Source organism: Lissotriton vulgaris, chromosome 11 (assembly GCF_964263255.1).
Source record: "Lissotriton vulgaris chromosome 11, aLisVul1.2, whole genome shotgun sequence".
Classification (NCBI taxonomy): domain Eukaryota; kingdom Metazoa; phylum Chordata; class Amphibia; order Caudata; family Salamandridae; genus Lissotriton; species Lissotriton vulgaris.
The window spans coordinates 944,801,390-944,821,011 of NC_141699.1; the positions used below are offsets into that span (position 1 = coordinate 944,801,390).

At 44.6% G+C, this 19,622-nt stretch overlaps 1 protein-coding gene across 1 annotated transcript in view; it reads left to right on the forward strand.

Moving 5' to 3' along the window:
- LOC147683725 (von Willebrand factor A domain-containing protein 5A-like) overlaps positions 1 to 19,622 on the forward strand; it is a 752,535-nt gene that overhangs the window by 233,179 nt on the left and 499,734 nt on the right. The window contains exon 15 of the mRNA XM_086944099.1: positions 9,765 to 9,788. Within this exon, the coding sequence (XP_086800225.1) occupies positions 9,765 to 9,788 (24 nt within the window). The remainder of the gene's footprint in view (positions 1 to 9,764; positions 9,789 to 19,622) is intronic.

Below are 19,622 nucleotides of genomic sequence, written 5' to 3' on the forward strand. Positions count from 1 at the left end.
AAGAAGCAGCCCTTTCGGGGTGCTCGAGGACGTGGCACTACATCCACTTTTCGTGGAGGAAGCAGTCAATATCGGTCCTTTAACCAAGGTAACCAACGTTTCACCGGTAACCGTCAACAGTCTTCCCGTCAGCAACCTGCCAGAAATTACAGAGGAAAGTCCACTTTCAGGGGACAATCCAACAAACGTCAATGACATGTCTGTCGAACGGAGAATTGGAGGTCAAATCTCTGTTTGGTTCTCAATGGTCCTCCATTACTACAGACCGTTGGGTACTCGACATTGTGAAAAAAGGCCATGCATTGGAATTTGTCAAGGTACCTCCTGCAACGCCACCTTCCGGACCACCACCTCCGCACCTCAAGGAACTATTTCATCAAGTTCGCCTTCTCATTCAAAAAGGTGCGGTGGAAGTAGTACCAAAGTCTCAGAGAGGGAAGGGGTTTTATTCCCGTTTTTTCTTTATCGTCAAGAAGAACGGAGAATGGAGACCCATATTGGACTTGAGAGCCCTCAATCACTATCTCAAGGATCAGACCTTCCGTATGCTAACGCTTACAGAAATCTTGCGTTTACTCTGTCGGAGATTTCATGACGACCATCGATCTCCGAGACGCCTACTTCCATGTCCCAATACTCGCAGGTCATCGAAAGTTCCTGCGCTTCAAGGTGGGGCACCTTCATTTCCAATTCAAGGTCCTTCCATTTGGCCTCCGGTCGGCCCCCCGAGTCTTTACAAAAATGTTGGCTCCGGTCATGGCCTTTCTTCGTCTCCAAGGCATCCAGATATTCCCATATCGCGACGACTGCCTCCTGAAATCGCAATCCCGCTCACAACTCCAACACCATACTTCCATTTGTCAGACAGTATTCCGTTCCTTGGGTCTGTCCATCAATCTGGAGAAATCTCAATTGCAGCCAACAACTTGCAAGGATTTCCTAGGAGCAACGCTGGACACCAAACTAGCAAAGGCGTTTGTCTCCCGGGAACGTCAGCAAAGGATTCTCCGATTAGTTTCGCTACTTCTGGCAAAGAGGTGCGCTTCAGTCCGTTTGTTGAAGTCCTTTCTAGGGATGGCTTCGTCGTGCATCGCTCTTGTCCCTCATTGCCGACTATGAGCGCGACCTATCCAACAGGCTCTGGACAAACAGTGGCGTCAAGTCACCGGTTCCTTCAATGATCAGGTTACCATCACCGTCCCCATGAAGAAAGCGCTCAGATGGTGGGCACAACCACATCAGCTAGCGGCAGGCACGTCCTTTCTGTTCAACACCCCGGATCTAACTTTAACGACAGATGCATCCCTGGAGGGTTGGGGAGCTCACCTCCAAGACTTTTCCGTCAAGGGGAAATGGACTTTGCATCAAAAGACCTGGCACATCAACAAATTGGAGCTCATGGCTATCTTTTTGGCCCTGAAATCATTTCAACCAGTGCTGCAAGGGGAGTTGGTTCTCATACAGACGGACAACACAACCTGCATGCATTACATAAACAAGCAGGGCGGAACAAAGTCTCCGGTGTTATCCCGCCTGGCAGAGGCGATTTGGGACTGGTCCATCAATCATCAGATCACAATCACCGCAGTTCATCTTCCGGGGTTGTCCAACCTTCTGGCGGATTCCCTAAGCAGATCCAGATCATCCAACCACGAGTGGGAACTCCACCAGCCAACACTCGATATGGTCTTTCGTCGTTGGGGATTCCCGGAAATCGACCTCTTTGCAGCTCCAGAGAACCGCAAATGCCACGCTTAAGCAAGCTGGCATCCCCACAAAGGATCCCAAGGCAATGCCCTTTTGATGGATTGGTCGAATCTCTTCGCCTACGCCTTTCCTCCGATCCCTCTAGTGCCACGAGTACTTTGGAAGATTCGGAGAGAACCCTGCCACATCCTTCTGATTGCTCCCAGGTGGCCACGACAGGCGTGGTTCTCGGAGCTGCTATTCCTGTCTCAAGGCAAACCCATTCTTCTTCATCCTCGAATGGATCTTCTTTCCATGAACAGGGGTCAAATCTACCATCCAGACCCCTCTTCTCTGAGCTTATCAGCCTGGAACCTGAACACTGTGAATTTGCACATCTAACCATCCCTCAGGAGTGTCGTAACATCCTTGCTCAGGCCAGGGCTCCATCAACTATAAAGACCTATAAGTTGAAATGGAAACGCTTTTGCCATTGGTGTGCAGACGCCGGAGTACATCCTTTGCGTGCCACGCCCGCTGAGCTCCTCCCTTTCTTTTTCCAACTGGCTCAGTCGGGTTTGTCACATGCTACTTTAAGAGTTTTTCTGGCGGCAATATCACGCTTCCGCCATGATGGCTCCGCCTCCCTATGTTCATCCAGGTTAATACGTCAATTTTTCAAGGGACTTCTTCGGACTTTTCCACCAGTTCGGCGTCCCCCTCCCGAGTGGCGCCTTAACATTGTCCTATCACAATTAATGACTGCACCTTTTGAACCAATCCATAAAGCAGACCTCAAGTATGTCACCTGGAAGGTCGCGCTTTTACTTGCTTTGACGTCTTCACGTCGAGTGAGTGATATGCATGCATTCACGATCAAACCACCATTTCTACAGTTTAAACCGGATTCTGTGCTTTTACGCACTAATCCTACTGGCCTCTTCGACTGCACTCTTTGCGGGAGTTCCATTGCATCAGATTTGCAGAGCAGCCACGTGGTCCAGCAGGCACACGTTCACAAAGCACTACAATCTGGGTGCCATGGCTGAAGGAGATACCGCAGTGGGACAAGCTGTGCTCCGTAATCTTTTTCAATAAGGTGAGCCTCTATTCTACCCTCCTCCTACTAGTTTCCAGTTTTATGCATGTCTTCTCTATGTACACATATAGTTGTATAACTTCTATGACATGGGTCATTACACCCGTTGATTCCAACCTTTTGTTTATACATTGCATTCTGGAAACTTTGTGTTGGGATACGGACTGCTAACTATTCTATATTCAAGCATGTGAATCTATGAAAGACACCCCAATACTGGAGAAGAACAATTGTTACTTACCTGTAAACAGGTGGTTCTCCAGTATTGGTGTCTTTCATAGATTCACATGCGACCCTCCCATCCTCCCCTCAGAGGCTCTCTTCTCCTCATAGACTCTGTGGTCACTCTTGTGCTACGAAAATCTGAGGGCTTGAGCTCTGAGGAGAAGGTTCCTGAGGGCTGCTGGCGCCTGATTGGCTGCAGTTTGGACTAACATAATGACAAGGATAGGCTGCATTGCAACTGTTATATTCCCATGCATTCCTATGGAGAACTTTTTGGTTAGGTACCCTATGCTTCTTGTATGCATTTTTTGGGTTTTTCCTTACTATGTTTATATATATTATTATATATTATATATTTAGTATTTATTGCTTTTTTATTTACCGTGGGACTCCCACTCCGACGACGGGGAATATTCAAGCATGTGAATCTATGAAAGACACCAATACTGGAGAACCACCTGTTTACAGGTAAGTAACAATTGTTCTTCTCCCCCCCCCCCTTCAGCTGCTATGGAGAAGTTCAAATACCCTTCGTAGAACAAGGGTGTTTCCGCCCAGGTCTCTTGATAGGCACAAATGTCATGATTCTTTACAAAGGTATTGCATTCAGGTGAGCATAAACTAGAATTAAGGCCTGCAATGTTCCAACTCAGGAAGTTGCATACGGTAGGTAGATTCCCAACCATCTGGGTAGTGCCTTGTGGATATGTGCCCCTGCTGCAGTTCGGGTTTCTCGGTCCCCCCTCGAGATGTTACTTACAGGGTGAGTAGGAACAGAAGTCTGGGGCATGGGGTGTTTTGTAGTTGGTATATCAGCTAAATTTATCCCCCATCTTCTCCTTGTGTCAGAGCCACATTATGGTTAGTAGTCGATAGCCTCTCCTTGGGTCCCTCCCCAGGGAAAACAGTGGAAGCGCCTTTTTGAACCCCCAGCAGGCCTATGGGAATTAGTCAATCATTGGTCTTTAGGTCTGAGGAGCCCTGCAAACTCCTGCGTCTGACAGACCTCAAAATATTATCCAATAAGAGAGCACCTAAACTGTATTCTGGAGTTCTCCGGGCCACTAGTGCGGAACTTCAATGTGAAGAGGTTCTTGGCCAAATCAACATTCTTCATAGTGAGTTCAATACTATTTTATTTATTTTTATTTATTTATGGAATTTTTTAATGCGCAACTAATACCCAAGGGTGTCTAGGCGCAGTAAGATCTTCTAGGATACAGTAATCAGTACACAAACTTATTGGTTGAAGAGCCAAGTCTTCAAGGCCCTACGGAAGCAGATGAGAGTGGGGGCGGTTTTGATATGTGAAGGGAGAGAATTCCACAATCTGGGAGTTGCTACCAGGAATCGTCTGTCACCCCAGGTGGCAGTTCTTGTTCGGGGAACAGATAGTAAACAACTGGCTGCTGAGCTTAGGTTCCTTTTAGGGGTGTATATCTGAAATGCCTTTCTTAGAAACTTCGGGCCAGTATGATGCATGGCCTTATAGGCAATGCATAAGGGTTTAAATTTTATCCTGCTCTCCACTCTTAGCCAATGAAGATGGCGTATAGCTGCCGAGGTGGACTGGCGCCTAGGAATATTGAGGAGGATTCTGGCTGCCATATTTTGAACAGATTGGAGCATGTTCAGAATATATTTAGGAGTGTTGAAAAACTATCAAATGGTTGATTATGAAGAGAAATTCTACGCGCAGTTAGGATGTCCTCCCTAATCACCGATCGACAACCTCTCACATATCTAATCCAGTGTATTATTATTATTATTATTATTAAATTTTATAAAGCGCGTAGTCACCCGTGAGTATCCCAGCGCTAATATATGTATAACTTTGTTTGTCAACGAATTGCCGTTCTCACTGGTATTATTTGATGTTAGTATAGGAACATTGACCATATAGATTCTAGGGACCTTTGGTTTATTCAAATTTTATCCTCTAGTTGGCCCCAAACTCGGTCCATGAAGCCCTAGGCCCTCTTGTGCATAAGCATTCACCCTAACCGGTAAATGGGTGCTGCTATTTATACCATGCGGGGGGCCAGGTTTAATGGCAACTACATTCGGGGAGGCATACCGTGCTGGATGATCTTTCAAGCCCATGGGGCGGGTTTTATCTAAGTGATTTGTACCGTTGAATCTTGAGGGTTCCTTCAACTTCGCTGTATCGGAGACTAGGGTTTGTCCAATGGGCCGACTGAACTTTAAATAAAGGTCCTAAAGGGGGTTCCAACTTCTTGCCAACCTGTTGGTTGGGCTGCTCTTTCTCTGTCCGAACTGCCCCTGGTGTTATTGATCTCACCAATGTGAGTATCTCGTTTAGAGAGCCCTTTATCAACTGCACTTCATCGCTAAGTGCGGAAACGTCCAGTGTTAGTTTTTCTAGGGACTGCTCCTGCAACCCTGCAATGGGGTTACACTCACAAGGAAGTCTATTAGCTTGCGTTTGAACTTGTATGTACTTCGGTGCCTTTTCCTTAACCCTATTTGGTGTTTGCACGTCACCAAGTGGTTGGAACCTATTCGTGCAGATGACAATAGGATCAATATGAACAGCATGATCTATATTTGCAGAGGCCAAATCACCCCCATAATCAATACCACTTTCAAGAGAAGCATTTTCGGCCTGAATCTCACTAGGTGAATTGGGTAACTGGCTCTTACTAGCTTTACAGAACATTTCTGGGATAGATAAATGTACGCAGTTTACCTGAATCTTCTCTTTCTGGTAAGGTTTGGGATTAATATTTACAGGTTTAGGGGAGACTAATTCAAGGATATCCTCGCACTCTCTGATCAGTGTGTCTATCCGGTCCATTACACAATTATTAGCAATAACCTTCCGTGCCTTTTTCCTAATATTACGCTTAGGCCCTCCCTCAGATCCCTCCCCGCTCTATTCCAGAGCCTTCCACTTCCCCATTGCCCTATGTCAATACTAGTACAGATTAATCCGTAATCACACAAGTAATATCCCACTCTGCCCACAGCAAACAGCAGCCAGTGGGTCCAATTCCTTCCCTGCACAGGGGAGTAGCTTCCATTGGTGAAGCAGGCACAGTGGCCCCTGGCTCCAGAGGCCCCTGAGCTCTGATTATTGTTGTATTTTACAGTTCAGACAATGGCATGTTTGCCCAATTCCTTGCTTGCACAGGTAGGAGGCTTCCATTGGTGCAGCCGGTGCAGTGGCACTGGGGCCCAGAGGCCACTAAACCCTGATTATTGGATTGAACAGTTCAGACAGTGGCCAGTTTGCCAAATTCCTTTCTTGCACTATAAACCATGATACACTAGTTAACCCACATCTTATCCTCACACATTTTGGGTTATCTCACCCATATTTCGATTTCTTTCTTGAATTCTCTCCTACTCTATTCTCAACTCCTCCTTTCATCCAGAATAGGAATACACTCCAGCCTTTCTTTCAATGTCTACTCGCCCACCTACCTATGATCAGATTTGATCTATTACCCCGTTTGACTGTTCTTCAAACTACTCCTAGAGATCTCATGAGCCTCCAGCGTCAAACAGGTTTAGTTAACCTTGACCATTTATCCTTGTGCATTCCAGGATTTTAGGCTGGCAACCATCATAGGAATAAAGATCCACAAGTCCAAGAATGCAAAGGATATAAAAAAGAAACCAGATAACATTCTCAGGCGTGAACTCTGTTACGGAGCCATACGTAGCAATGCAATAGGTCTCGCAGTTGTGAGAGTTTGAGCAATTGGCATTGTAAATGGCAATGCCTTTTAATTATGTGTTGGTTTTGAAAACATAAACGAAAGGCATTGTCATTTATGCCAATAGCTCAAACTCCCGCAAATGCGAGACCTATTGCATTGCAAATGCTTGTTTAAATTATAATTTCTCAATCTACTGAATGGATTTACACCACAGTAAGAAAAGACATATGTTTTTGTGCTTTCATGGCAATTTTGTTGCAATCCATTATGTACTTTTTCTGTATCGGAGAGCAAACATTCTTATGGAAATTTAAGTGAGAAATTTACTTTGACAGCTCCTATTTTCGCTCCCAACTTGCCTGTGGGAACCCAAAGTGGTTGAACTTTTTTTCAGAAGTTTCATGCAGAGATGTCATATGACACCAAGGTTATTAATAAAACAAAATTCCTTTGCTATAGAAAGTGTGACCTCCACTTAAATACAGTGAAGGCATCTCATGCATACATATCCTCATATTCTACATGTATGTGTTATATATTAGGGTGCCTGTTTATTTTTTCTTGTCTGTTAATGTTTTCCAATACTTTATGTTGAAAGGTGGTCTGCAGTACATGATAGGTCGGAGGCATGCTCCTATGCGTATGTATGTTTCATTACATTATTAAAATTGTAAGTGGAGAGGTATTGAAACATGTTGAAAACCAATTATTTAAACCTAATATCATACATTTGCTTTGTTCATTAAAACATTTAGAAATTAGTTAAAACCGAATATTTGTTGCTACATCCCTAATAGGATTTAAATGTAGCCAGACGGTTGTCCTTATTTCCAATCTCTAAAGCAGTCTAGTATTCAGACATCCACTGAAATAAATTAAGCATAAGGAAAGATTAGGGCATTTAACAGTATTGTCTTCCATAACATTTAAAATCTTCAATAAAGTTAACAATGCGCAGATTCAATGGACCACACTGAGCTATATGATTGCGAAAAGAAATATCGCCAAACAATGGGGTGCTGAGCTCCCTCCCACCCTCTAACTGGAAGAAGGATTTGGACTGGAGTATGTTCCGAGAAAAAACGGTGTATATCGCAAGAGGGCTTCCCCAGAAATAGGCCTCAATCTGGAATCGGTATAGGGGAGAAATTTGTACACCACCTAGAAATACAGTGTTTGATGTTCCCCCTTCCCCGTGATGTCTCTAATGGGTATATATTTTGGGTTCTGATGTAATCAGGGCCTTACCTGATGTTTACAAACAAATGGCTGGATTTACACAAATATATTTAAAGCTGGTATTTGAGTGATAATCATGAGTCGCTGGGGAAACATAACTAAAATTATTACCTTGTGCCGGGGACATTGCAGCTATGGTTGTCGTATTATCCTGATGCATTCCAAATTGATAAAGCCATTTCCACATTACTCCTAGCAACCTTGCCCGATGCACTGAGGCAAACACTGCTAGTTACCTTTCACAGTATGGCCATTGAAGTGTTCCCATCAGATGTGGCCACTATTACAAAACTAATAATATTAGTAGCTCGGTATGATTTTCATTGAACACAAGTAGCTCTCATTACAGCAAAGGTTGGAGACCCCTTACAGCTTTCTTCCATCTCTTTAAGTAGGTATAGTCCTGTAGAGGAGTTTCTTGTAGGACTTCCTTTCAGTTTAAAGTGCAAAATGCATAGAGTACGTGTTGGTTGCTTCCATTTCCCTTCAGGTGTATAAACAGCATTCTGCTTGCTATTAATGTATTTGCTAATCTAGGGAGCTCTCCTCTGAGTAGACATGATCTTAGCCCTACCAAGGTCAAGTTCAATTATTATATTTGGAGGACCAGATAATTATCTAGATCATGGTGGCTAATGGGGAACACATGCTTTACTTTTACCAGTTTTTCTCTTCCACCCAGACCAGTCATCCAGATGAACCACCTATAACCGCCGGGGTCACCCTCCATCTCAGCTGCATACGAGTCTTGAATGATATAGTTACATTAGCGCCAGGACACCTTTTGGAAACAGTTGTGCTCTACAAATAGAATTAATAATAAAGTTGCAGCCTGAATTTCATAGACTAGTAAGCATACTTGAGTAAATAACAGATGATAGAGCATTACTCACACCGAGTCTGCGCGCCTCTGTGATACAGTAATTAACCCTTTGGATGCATGCCAAATTTTCCCGCAGTACAGGAAAATGTGCGCATGCTCAATTCAGGCGGCTCCCGGCCGTCTGACGCACACGCCACCCATAGCGTCGGACAACCGGGCGCCGTCCAACGCTTTCAAAGGGTTAATAGGCTGAATTCTCTTGCTTACACCTACAACCTTGGCTCAACAAGTGCTCTCAACACCACAACCTGTGCCTCTCAAGTTATCTTCCTAGATTCTTTAAAGATTGGCCTAATTAAAATTAAAAAAACTCCATTAACTGTGAATTCTTTCAAATTACCAACCTATGTGAGACTTGTTGTGGCTAGAAAAAGAAACAGCATTTTTATTTGTAAACCAACTGAACAGCTGGGTTACTTCTGGGAATCTGCATTCAAATTGCATCCCTAAATGTCCTGAATAATGTACATTGCTTGTTGGACAAAGGTAACTCTTTCCCTACCCATCCCTTTGGACCTATGAGCAGCTCCAACCTAGAACTCTCTTCCAGTTAACATTAAAAGACAACTGTCCATCACCGCTTTCAGGGAACTGCTTTAGGCACATCTTTCCCATCTATTCTTGGGATAACCTGAGGCCTCCCTTCCTGTTACCACTCATACACATTTTTCATTCTGTTCTGCCCTTCATCACTGAATAATATAAAGAGTAAGTTAACCAAAACAAAGGTCATGCTCATCAGTAGATGGTCTGATGACATCTTTGCTAATATTCAAGGCAAAACACACTACTTGTGTAGGGCTGTGATGAGTCTGTAATTATGATCAGTGTAAATTAATAACATCGTTGCAGAGTAATAACTCCACTCATACTATAATATATGATCTATTCGCAATGAGAAGCTACAGAAGCCTCAAAATTAATTTTGTTTTTACTTAAATTTCAGCATGCAGGCGTATGCAAATGGCAGGTAAGATTATCATGATTGATATTCATCTTGAAACCTTTAATTTTGTATTTGTGACGATGACTGAACTCCTACTCAATCAGGTAGATGGTAAGATTTCATACAATATGAATATTAAGAATATTGATTTCATAGGGTGCTGCTAGGTTTCATCTGGGAACAAGTTAGATCTACTTCTAGGCAAGCAGCATTCAAAATATTGATGCGAGAGGGGCACTATGCGAATATGGTTTTGTTCCAGATACGAAACACTGCCAGAAATGTTCTCGAATATAAAGGTTGTTTAAAAGAATTACACATTATGGACCTACTTATTGTTTCTGAATAATGGGGTGAGCCACCAATTATCCTTTAAAAAATTTGAGAAGTTGGTGGGCTTCCTTTGGAGATGAGCATTTCACTCTGTATTCTGTGCCATGTGCTGAGCGAGTCTAAGTAATGCGACTCTGGATTTCAAAGTGTAATGGAGGTTTTGTTTTCTTGTCCCGCCTTCTCCATCTCCAGAACAGTTTATTTGCACAGAATGTCTCTAGATCTTAATACTCGAACAGTAACTTTAGTTCTAGATCTAACATTTTTTCTTTTTCTCAATCAGTATGATATTTCTTATCTTTTTTAAATCTTTTTGTGGATATTAGATTTTTAACTTGTCTTTTGAATGTGTAGCCAAGAGTTGGTTGTCTGTGTTTTGTGTCTTGTGGAATATTGTTCACATTGGCTTTTTGTGAAAGCTTAATCGTTAATAAAGAAACTGACTGAATCATCTACTCTACAAAGACTGTTTACTAGTTCACTGGCGGGTGGAGTTCATATCTGATGGAGACTACTCACCGCAGAGTCCTTACCGATGAATTATCCCCAGACGTGAGACTGGATCTGGAAAACTTTTCTGCCACAGCATCCCTGCGCGCCGAGGGGACGGCACCACGTGACTCCGCCCTGACATCGTCCACGTCCGTGACGTCAGCGAGGATACATTAGTCCCACCCCGGCGCGCCTACATCAGTTTTTTTTCTCTTTCCGCGTGCAACGCAGATCCGGATTTCTGTCCTGGCCTGTTTTCAGGCCTTCCATTCTCTTTTTACACTTTGGCGTTTTTGGAACAGTGTGCGAATGTCTTCGGGCTTCAAGACGTGTACCTCCTGTGCACGTCCCATGTCTGCAATGGACCCTCACCCGATTTGCATGTGGTGCCTGGGTGAGCACCACGACTCGGAGAGTTGCGACGCCGGCCAACACCATAAGCCTAAATCACGGCAGGAGCGCCGGATGAAGTTGCTATTGGCGCGCTTGTCCAGGCCGGTGTCATCCCAGCGTCCGTCCCCAACCTCTGAGGCAAGGACCCGCCGGTTTTCGTCAGCGGAACCGCCTTTTGCCGCGGCACTATGGGCATGGCTCACCGGCTGGTAGGTCTTTTAGTATGTCTCCAAGGCCTTGTTCTCCTTCCACAGTGGGTGCTGACTCCCCCCAGGAGAGGTGCCCCCGCTTGTCGCCTCCCTACCTGCCATTTTCCGACGCGGAAGCAACTAGGGCCCAAATGACAGCCTACGCTGTGGCACTTCAGGCTTTTTTGGCCATTCCTCCACCTCCTGTGACGTCTGCGTATCCCTCACCTTGGGCTGGGACTTCCGCAGCATCGCCGGCGGCTCCGGCACCAAAGGTTTCGGCTTCAGGTCGTAGGAGGGTGGTGTCGTCGAGGTATAGTCCTTCGGGGCCTCGCCGCAAATCCCTATGGGGCTCCCTGTGGTGTTGCAGGCGATCGCCGGGACTCTGGGCTTGTCCACGAGTCCCTCTTGATTCTCTGAGCAGGCGGCTGCCTCACCAGAGGTCGAGCTGGCGCTGTTTCGGCTCTGGGTGTCTTCCTCCCCGTCTCCGGTGGAGTCGCGGGTAGAGGCTGTGGCCTGGGGCGCCTTCCCGAGTCCCTCTTGGTCCTCGGTGTGGGTGGCTGCCCCATCTGAGGTGGTGCCGGAGCCTGTTTGGTGTCTGCCTTGGCCCATTCTCCTGGAGAGCACGTGGTGGCAGGAGTCGGCCTGGCGCCACGTGGGCCCACTCCGGCGCCGGTCGACGCTGATCAGATGCCGATGGCGGACTCCACCACGCCGGGTTCTGGATTCGTCTCCTGAGGTTCCTTCTTCTCCGGAGGTCTGTCAGCTGCTGGTGTGTTCTTCTCCTGAGACAGGGTGCTGTGTAGTTGTCTTTTCACTGGCATCTATCCGGGAAGGCTCTTCGCCGTCCCCACGGCCTAAATCAAACCCCTCTTTCCATGGCTTGCGGCTGGCTTCTCCACCGGCATCTCCGTCCTCCCCTGGGGCCCCACCAGGTCCCCTATTCCTCTGTGGATCCTCCTATATGCCGGGGCTGGCCGCTTTCCCCTGGACTTAGGGATGTGCGTCCAGTCTGCACAATCACCCACAGAGGAATTACTTTCTGCTCCGCAGCGCCCTACTGAGGCCAGTGTTGCTGTGTAGCATTTTAGAATACGAACAAAATTACTGATTCATGCCCTTATGTAGGTACAATTCACATTTCCCTTATATAGGCATAGAAATCATGCCCATGTTTAGACATAACCCATCCAGTCCAAATACAGGCATGGCTACTTCCTCTTATTCCAAAAAGCCACAATGATTTCTTGGAAAACTCTCCTTCAGCAGTTATGGACTTCCCCGTGCTTGAATATTGATTTGTCCTAGAAATCATGTAGTTTTCAAAGAATGACCAGTCCCTTGGGGTTCTTTGGTGATGTTATTATAAATATGCCTACACTTGCCCTAGCAAACACACAGTGGTTCAGGAGCAGCTCGACTATCTACTTGCCCGACGCAGCTCGCTACAGCAAGTGCCGAAGGAAGCCGACCCTCCAGCTGACACGCTCAGAGAGAGGCTGCCTTTCTCTCGCTGAGAATCCAGCTCCAGTGTTTCCAAGCTCCACTTGCGGGGTGTTGGGAAATCGAGTCCGAGACAAAGAGATACCAGACCTCCTTCATTCTAAACCCAAGCTACGGGGATGATTAGACCCTAAGACAGATCTTGTTTGGATTCTTGGCAAAGAAACAAACTAAACCTATGCTACACCATACTTACTTCTTTGATCGTACTAGACTTAAGTTAGGTACATTGGGGTAGGCGTATTTTAGAAGCACCAGTTGAGTACTTTTAGTCTTTATGTATGTATTTATCCATGGCTTAGAAACCATACAATGCTTTTACAGTATTATTTTATAATACTCTTCTTGTTGTACGTGTTATACTTTGCAACCTGCTTTGCAATTGTAGCAGTTCAGTTTACTTGCATGAGAAAGAAGACTGTTCAATAAATCCTTTTATTGAAAACGCCTGTCTCTCTATTTCTCAGCAACTCTGTTGAAACAAAGCATGCACGATTGACCGAGTGAAATATCTATCTATTGTTTCCGCGACTCTAGAGATACTTCTTATTCTTGGAAAACAAAGTTGTCATGTTTATGCGGTTGCCAGAAACTAATCCCTTCTTGTGTATTCGAGAAAGTTTCTAGTGACTTCTGAGTTAGCTGGCACTCACAATTGAGTCTAATATATTCGATATAGTCCTAGTCGACCTAAGTCCTATGTAAAATCTATAGGATATGTTATTCCAATGTGCAGAGCCTATTGGGAATATAGGAACATCACTACATGGCGCCCAACGTTTGGTAAGGCACTAATTTAACGCTAGATACTAGAGTAACTCAGTCGTGCTTTACTCAGAGACCCATTTTTCTCGTAAAATACTCCAATAGACGCCTGGAGTGGGTAAAAGGATAAAATATCTGCCATAACTGAGTAGGAGGAAAATCCTATGTATTCGTTTTTGGTTTGTTCAAAGTTGAAGGATACAGTGTTCCAAAATATTGCGCACCTTATCTTTGTTAACTTGAAACTTGTTCTGCAAACATTCAGTCAACAAAATGTCCAATTGCGAAACCGAGAATGGTGGAGCTGCAGGCAATAATGCCGTAGCAGGCTTTAACTTAACAGGTTTCCAAGAGACTGACCCGGATGCCATAATCATCCCGGAAAATTTAAGGAAAACAATCACTATAAAACTTATAGCAAATGGCCTATCATCGAGAGGTGGTAGGGTAATTTTTGTCATAGAGGCACATGAATATTGGCAGACAGACTTATTCTATTCATGGATTGTCTTCCCTGAAGCAAATCCAGTATTACATGTGTTTCACTTCTACAAAGAAGAAACTCCAGCGGAATAAACTCCTTTCGAGGATGTTGAAATTCCAATAACATACCAAGAGCACCAGCTCTGGTTTAAAGGCGACCTACAACACCAAAATCACATTACCAGGCTCGGTCCACTAGGTAGACCAGGAGCAACATGGCCAGTACTAGCCAGCTATGCACCACATCCTGCCATTGAAGAAATGTCAGGTGCAGAACTATTAGTTCAAATAATCAAAATCCACAATTGGTACAATATGTCATGCGGACTTTAACAGTCCAACCTCCTATAAGGATTCCACAACAAACCCCTCACCAGGGGAACACAAATCAAATTACACCACAGACTATACAATCAGTCATTGGTAAGTTACCCGCAATACAGGAACAAATTCCATTCTGGATAGCTCAAAAGATTACTCCAATAGAGGCAGTATTTCCTGATAGTACACCTTATGAGAAATACAGGATTCTGACAATCTGTTTACCTATGAGGATCGCACCACACTTGGAGGACTGCGACACTTGGGGTACAGTCTTTCCTGCAATCTACACTAAAACACATGGTGTTCTGTCAATGGCGGTAATACCAGATGTCCTGAAACTGATTCAAAATGAATACGGGGCAGAGCCTGCTTTAAATCTGGGTATGAAATTAATGAAAGATTTCAAACCGGTTCAGATATAATATTAGCTAATATTAAAGGTGAGGCAGCATCCGTGGCGATCCGCCAAAAATTAAGAGAACTTGATGTAACTGAGCAACCATGTGAACTGGGCAGAATAATTGAAAAATCCTATGAAGAACTAGGTAGAGATAGTTTGGGTGGGAAACCAGTTAAGCACCAACTAACTGAGGGTCCTGAAAAGGTCTTCATTAAAAACACTCTCACTACTCCTAAAAAGAAGTGGGAGAATGCTAAAGAAACTTCTAAAGAGAAGCGTTCTCAATCCCGAGGTAGGTCTCCTCAAAAGGAGCCCTCTGAAAAGAGGTATAACCTCAGGAACAGGGATGATTTGAGAAAACCTGATCGATATCAAGATACTGATACACGTTCCTCTCGTACCTTTCAAACTTCCTCACAGAAATCTGAAAGAAGAGGACAGTCACAACAGAAAGAACGCGTGAAGTCCAAAGACGATCAACATGTTCCAAAAAATAAGAAAACCCAATTCACCAAAAAGAAGGTAGCAGGTCTCAAAATCAGACATGCCGAGGATCTTGAGGACACAACTCAAGAACGGGGAGTGGGCCCAGACAATGCTGGACAGCGCAGCAGAAGTCACCATAGCTCGCAAGCTCTTGAAGGATCATCTGGAGACAGTGGACTTGAATGAGTACATTCAAGTTGAATCTGCAGACACCAGGGTTAGCGTACCCCATAAGATATATGAAATAACACTCCGGATTGAGGGGGACATAACTAGAAAAATAGAAGCACTCTTTTGGGAGAAGCTCTCTAAGGGTTATGACATTCTTCTAGCTGAAAAAGACTGGCCACCTGAATTTGTCAGGGAATGCCCACATGGCGATAACATCATTATGCCAGCCTTCTCCAATCATATTCCAATTCATTTAAAATATACTTATGCCAGGAAATGGGCAGCAGCCCAGGCTCCTGCATTATACAAAAATCATGTAGGATGTGATGAGGATTCTCCTCACCATAAAATCCAGTTAAAAAAATCAACCAACTGTACAGAGGCATTATCCAGTTAAGCAAGACGCTAATAAACAGGTCAGGAAGATCTTAGATCAACTTGAATGCCAAGGGGTGATTGAAACATGCACCTTGTCAATGAACAATCCTTTGTTTCCGGTCTCCAAACCAGACAATACATATTGTCTAGTTTTGGACTACAGACATCTAAACTCTTGTTGCAAAACCTTTGCAGTACAAAATGCACACAGTGCAGCACTAATGAATAACATTGTGTGTAAAAAATATAAAACCACATTAGATATTTCTAACGGTTTCTTCTGTCAAAACATTGCACCTGAAAGCAGGTACTTGACCGCTTTCTCAATCATGGGGACATAGCATCACTTATGTAGTCTCCCCCAGGGATTCAAGAATAGTCCAGGGTTATTTTCAGCCAGAGTAACAGAGTTACTACAAATGTATGATGATGAGGCATTATCTTATGTCGATTACATCTATCTAGCAGACGATGACTTGGATAGGCACTTTAACAGAGTGAACACCATCATACTTGGCTTCGCTTCTGAAGGGTACAAATTCAACATTAAAAAATCAAGAATTGCCCACCTCAACGTCCTGTTTCTAGGATATGAGTTATCTAGTGAAGGCAAAAGCCTCGCAGCAAACTTTCTAGAGAAATGTGCACTGCTCCAATCTCCAAAACCGCTGAAAAACTTAGTCAATTCTAGGTTTCCTGAATGTCGGAAAAACGTACATTCTAAATTACACATAAAGGGTTAAACCTCTCTACGAATTAATCAAACCTAATTTTAAACAAACTAATTGGACTCAAAAACACAGAAATTTTGCGTTCAGTGAAAGCAGACATGTTAGCAACAAAACATTTTCATACGCATAAATATGCGCAATTTAGTGATCCGAATCATTCCAGGAAGATGCGGATTCAAGTACTTAAGCTTTTAATGAAGGAGAAAAAGTACCCATAGCTTATAAATCACACTTGTACACACAAGCTGGAATGAAATTCACTTCAACAGAAAAAATTCTGACAGCGGTTCAAACTGCAGTAGCAAAAGAGCCCTTGCACAGGGTAGACGCATAATGGTTGTTACTCCTGTACCTACCTTAGAGACAGTGACAAAAGCGAGCATTGCAAATGCAAAAGCTTTACATCCGAGATGGATACATTGGGTTAAATCACTTGCTGCAATGGACATTGAATACGTTTTTGACCAATACTTGAAAACACAACAATTTCTCCAGTACGGACAAGAATGTCCTCTGCCCACTGAGATTCTGCCTCTAGAACAGTACAAATGTATAATCTATACAGACGGATCAGCACAGCCCGCAATTGGGGGTAAACAAGCTTATAGTGCTGCGTGCGAGATTGTTAAAGGTCGCTGGCGCGATGGTAAATTCCGACCTATGGTAACAAAAACGCAACTCTAGGAGATTGTACAGCTCAGCGAGCTGAACTACAAGCTTTCAAGATGGTGCTTGAAAATACCGATCGCAAATTCCCCACACTCATAGTGTGCGATTCGTATTATTGCGTTCAATCTTACAATGAATATTTGCAGAACTGGGTTCAAACTGGTTTCAAAGATGCAAAAGGTGGCACAATCAAGCATAAGTTGCTTTGGGAACAAGTAGTTCTATTACGGAAAGAACTACAAAAGACTCACTCGATTTATACACTGAGTCATCAGCGTGATGGCGTTCACGTTGCAGGGAATTCATTGGCTGATGAAGCCGCAAAGGCAGCTGTGCAAATGGCTTCCGTAGCTGCAATTACTCGTTCAAAAACGAAAATAGACAGGGAAATAATGCAGGCTGTCACCGCTTCCATCAAAGACAGCGGTAAAACATTACCAAAAGACTTTCCACTCAAATACTTGTATATAACAGATGCGAATAAGGTTCCTTTTGCTCGAATCCCTGGAGTGGCGGATAGGGTAATTCCAAACATGGAACATAGATTAGGACTAATTTTAGCAGCACATGAAGGGCTCGCGTCTGCACATGCAGGTGTTTCCACCACAGTGTCATTATTAAAACTGAGATACTGGTGGCCACGCATGAGGAAACCGACCTGAAACTATGTTTTGGAATGTGAAATCTGCCAAAAGATGAAAGTATCTTGTAACGGGGAGGTAGTGAGAGGCTGGATACTTTGTCTTGGTAAAGCAGGTTTTATTTTTACATATAGTCTTTTCTGGCGAAATGTCAGTCTTTCACGGAAAAAACTCCGAGGTATCCGTGGTGAGGCTGTCTTTGTGCTGTCCCTTCTCTTATCGCAGTCGCCCTCCGGGAAGTTCCTGGGGACTCTCTCAACGTGGCCGTATGAAACAAAACAGAAATAGAAGGACCTTTAATTTCACGTCCTCATGCTATTTACAACCCGAGGGGGAACCGGTGAGTGAGGGACCCTGCTGACTCTGTAGGCTAAAGTGGAGATCTCGTGAAGGGTAGAGAGTGAGGGAAAAGGAGGTAGGACAAGGGAAGAGGGGTGCTATTTACAACCGGAGGCACTGACTATAGTGTCTCCGTTCCTATGGCGGACCCGAGCTCCTTCTCCCCGCCCACCTCGAAAGCTTCTGCCGTACCTGGGATAGCCACACTCATCCCTCGGGAGTGTGGCACGGCGAAGCGTGAATCCGTTGGCCTCCTGGCTCGTCTTCTTCTCCTCCTGGATCACGCCGCACCTCGCTTTCGTCTTCTTCTCCTACACTCCTCGCTCCGTCTTCTCCGGGGTGGTTCCACGCCGACTGGTCTTCTTCCGGGTTTTTACTGGCAGCAGCGAGAGTCTCGTCACGCTGGGGAGGTTCTTCACTTGAGGTCCACGCCCACTTAAAGGCACCGCTTTGCTTTCTCTCCCTTTGCGGTAGCGGCTCCCATTGGTCCTGATAGTCCTGAGGGGAAGGAGGAAATGAATCAGTGAGCCACCATTCGTCGTGGGTTTCCGTTTCCTTACTCCCGTGCCGAGGCACCTCGTTACAATCTACAGTGAAATGTCCTGCACAGACGCCCCTGCTAATTTCAGATAAACCATTAGCTTGTGTTTACCTGGACCACTGCGCTTCCTTACAGAGGGATGGTAACTATAAATATATCATGGTCGCAGTGGATTGCTGCTCAAGATTCATTTGGATGTGGCCTCAGCGCTCGGCTGACGCTAAAACGGTTATAAAAGATTTGCGAGTCGTTATCGCCACATACGCAATCGCACACTACATTCTGACCAGTGTCCTGGGTTTAGGTCTCGAGCTTACAAGGAGGCCATGGCCAAGTTGGGCTTTGCATTGCGGTATTCAAGTCAATTCCATCCTGAGGGAAATTCGGTTGTGGAGAAAAAAAAACGGGACATAAAGCAATCTATAACAGCTAGGGTATTAGGCTCGGGTGACTGGTGGGTCAAACATCTAATAAGTGTCCAACATACTTTAAGCAATCTGCCAAGAAATTCTCTGGGTGGAATCACTCCATATAAAATACTTTTGGGTACTAGAATGCTTATCGAGGACCTTGATCATCACACTTCAGTGGTAGAACAAAAACCCTTTTATATCATAGAAATTTTTGGCTGTTTTGCAGGACTTAAATGGAACCAGAAGTCTAAGCAACACATTGCAGAAGCCAAGGACCCTTGAAGGAGAACCACCCGTCCCAGCAAGGCCTGTCTGGATTCCAAAGATTGGGGATCTAGTCAGAGAAAAGATCGGGAATAAGAAGGAATTTGGGCCTTCTTACAGAAAACCAGTACCTGTGCTAGCAATCAACGGATCAAGAACCGTGTTACTGCCGCATCTTGCTGGAAGAAAGGAGAACTGGTTCGTATCAATCGACCTGGTAAAACCACATCATGTGACCAATACTAAGTAGTAGGCCAAGTGGACTCCATAGATGTAGCAGAAGACCAAATCTTGCTGCTATCCAAGAGGTTCAAACTGAGAGACCCATCACCTTTGATGAATCT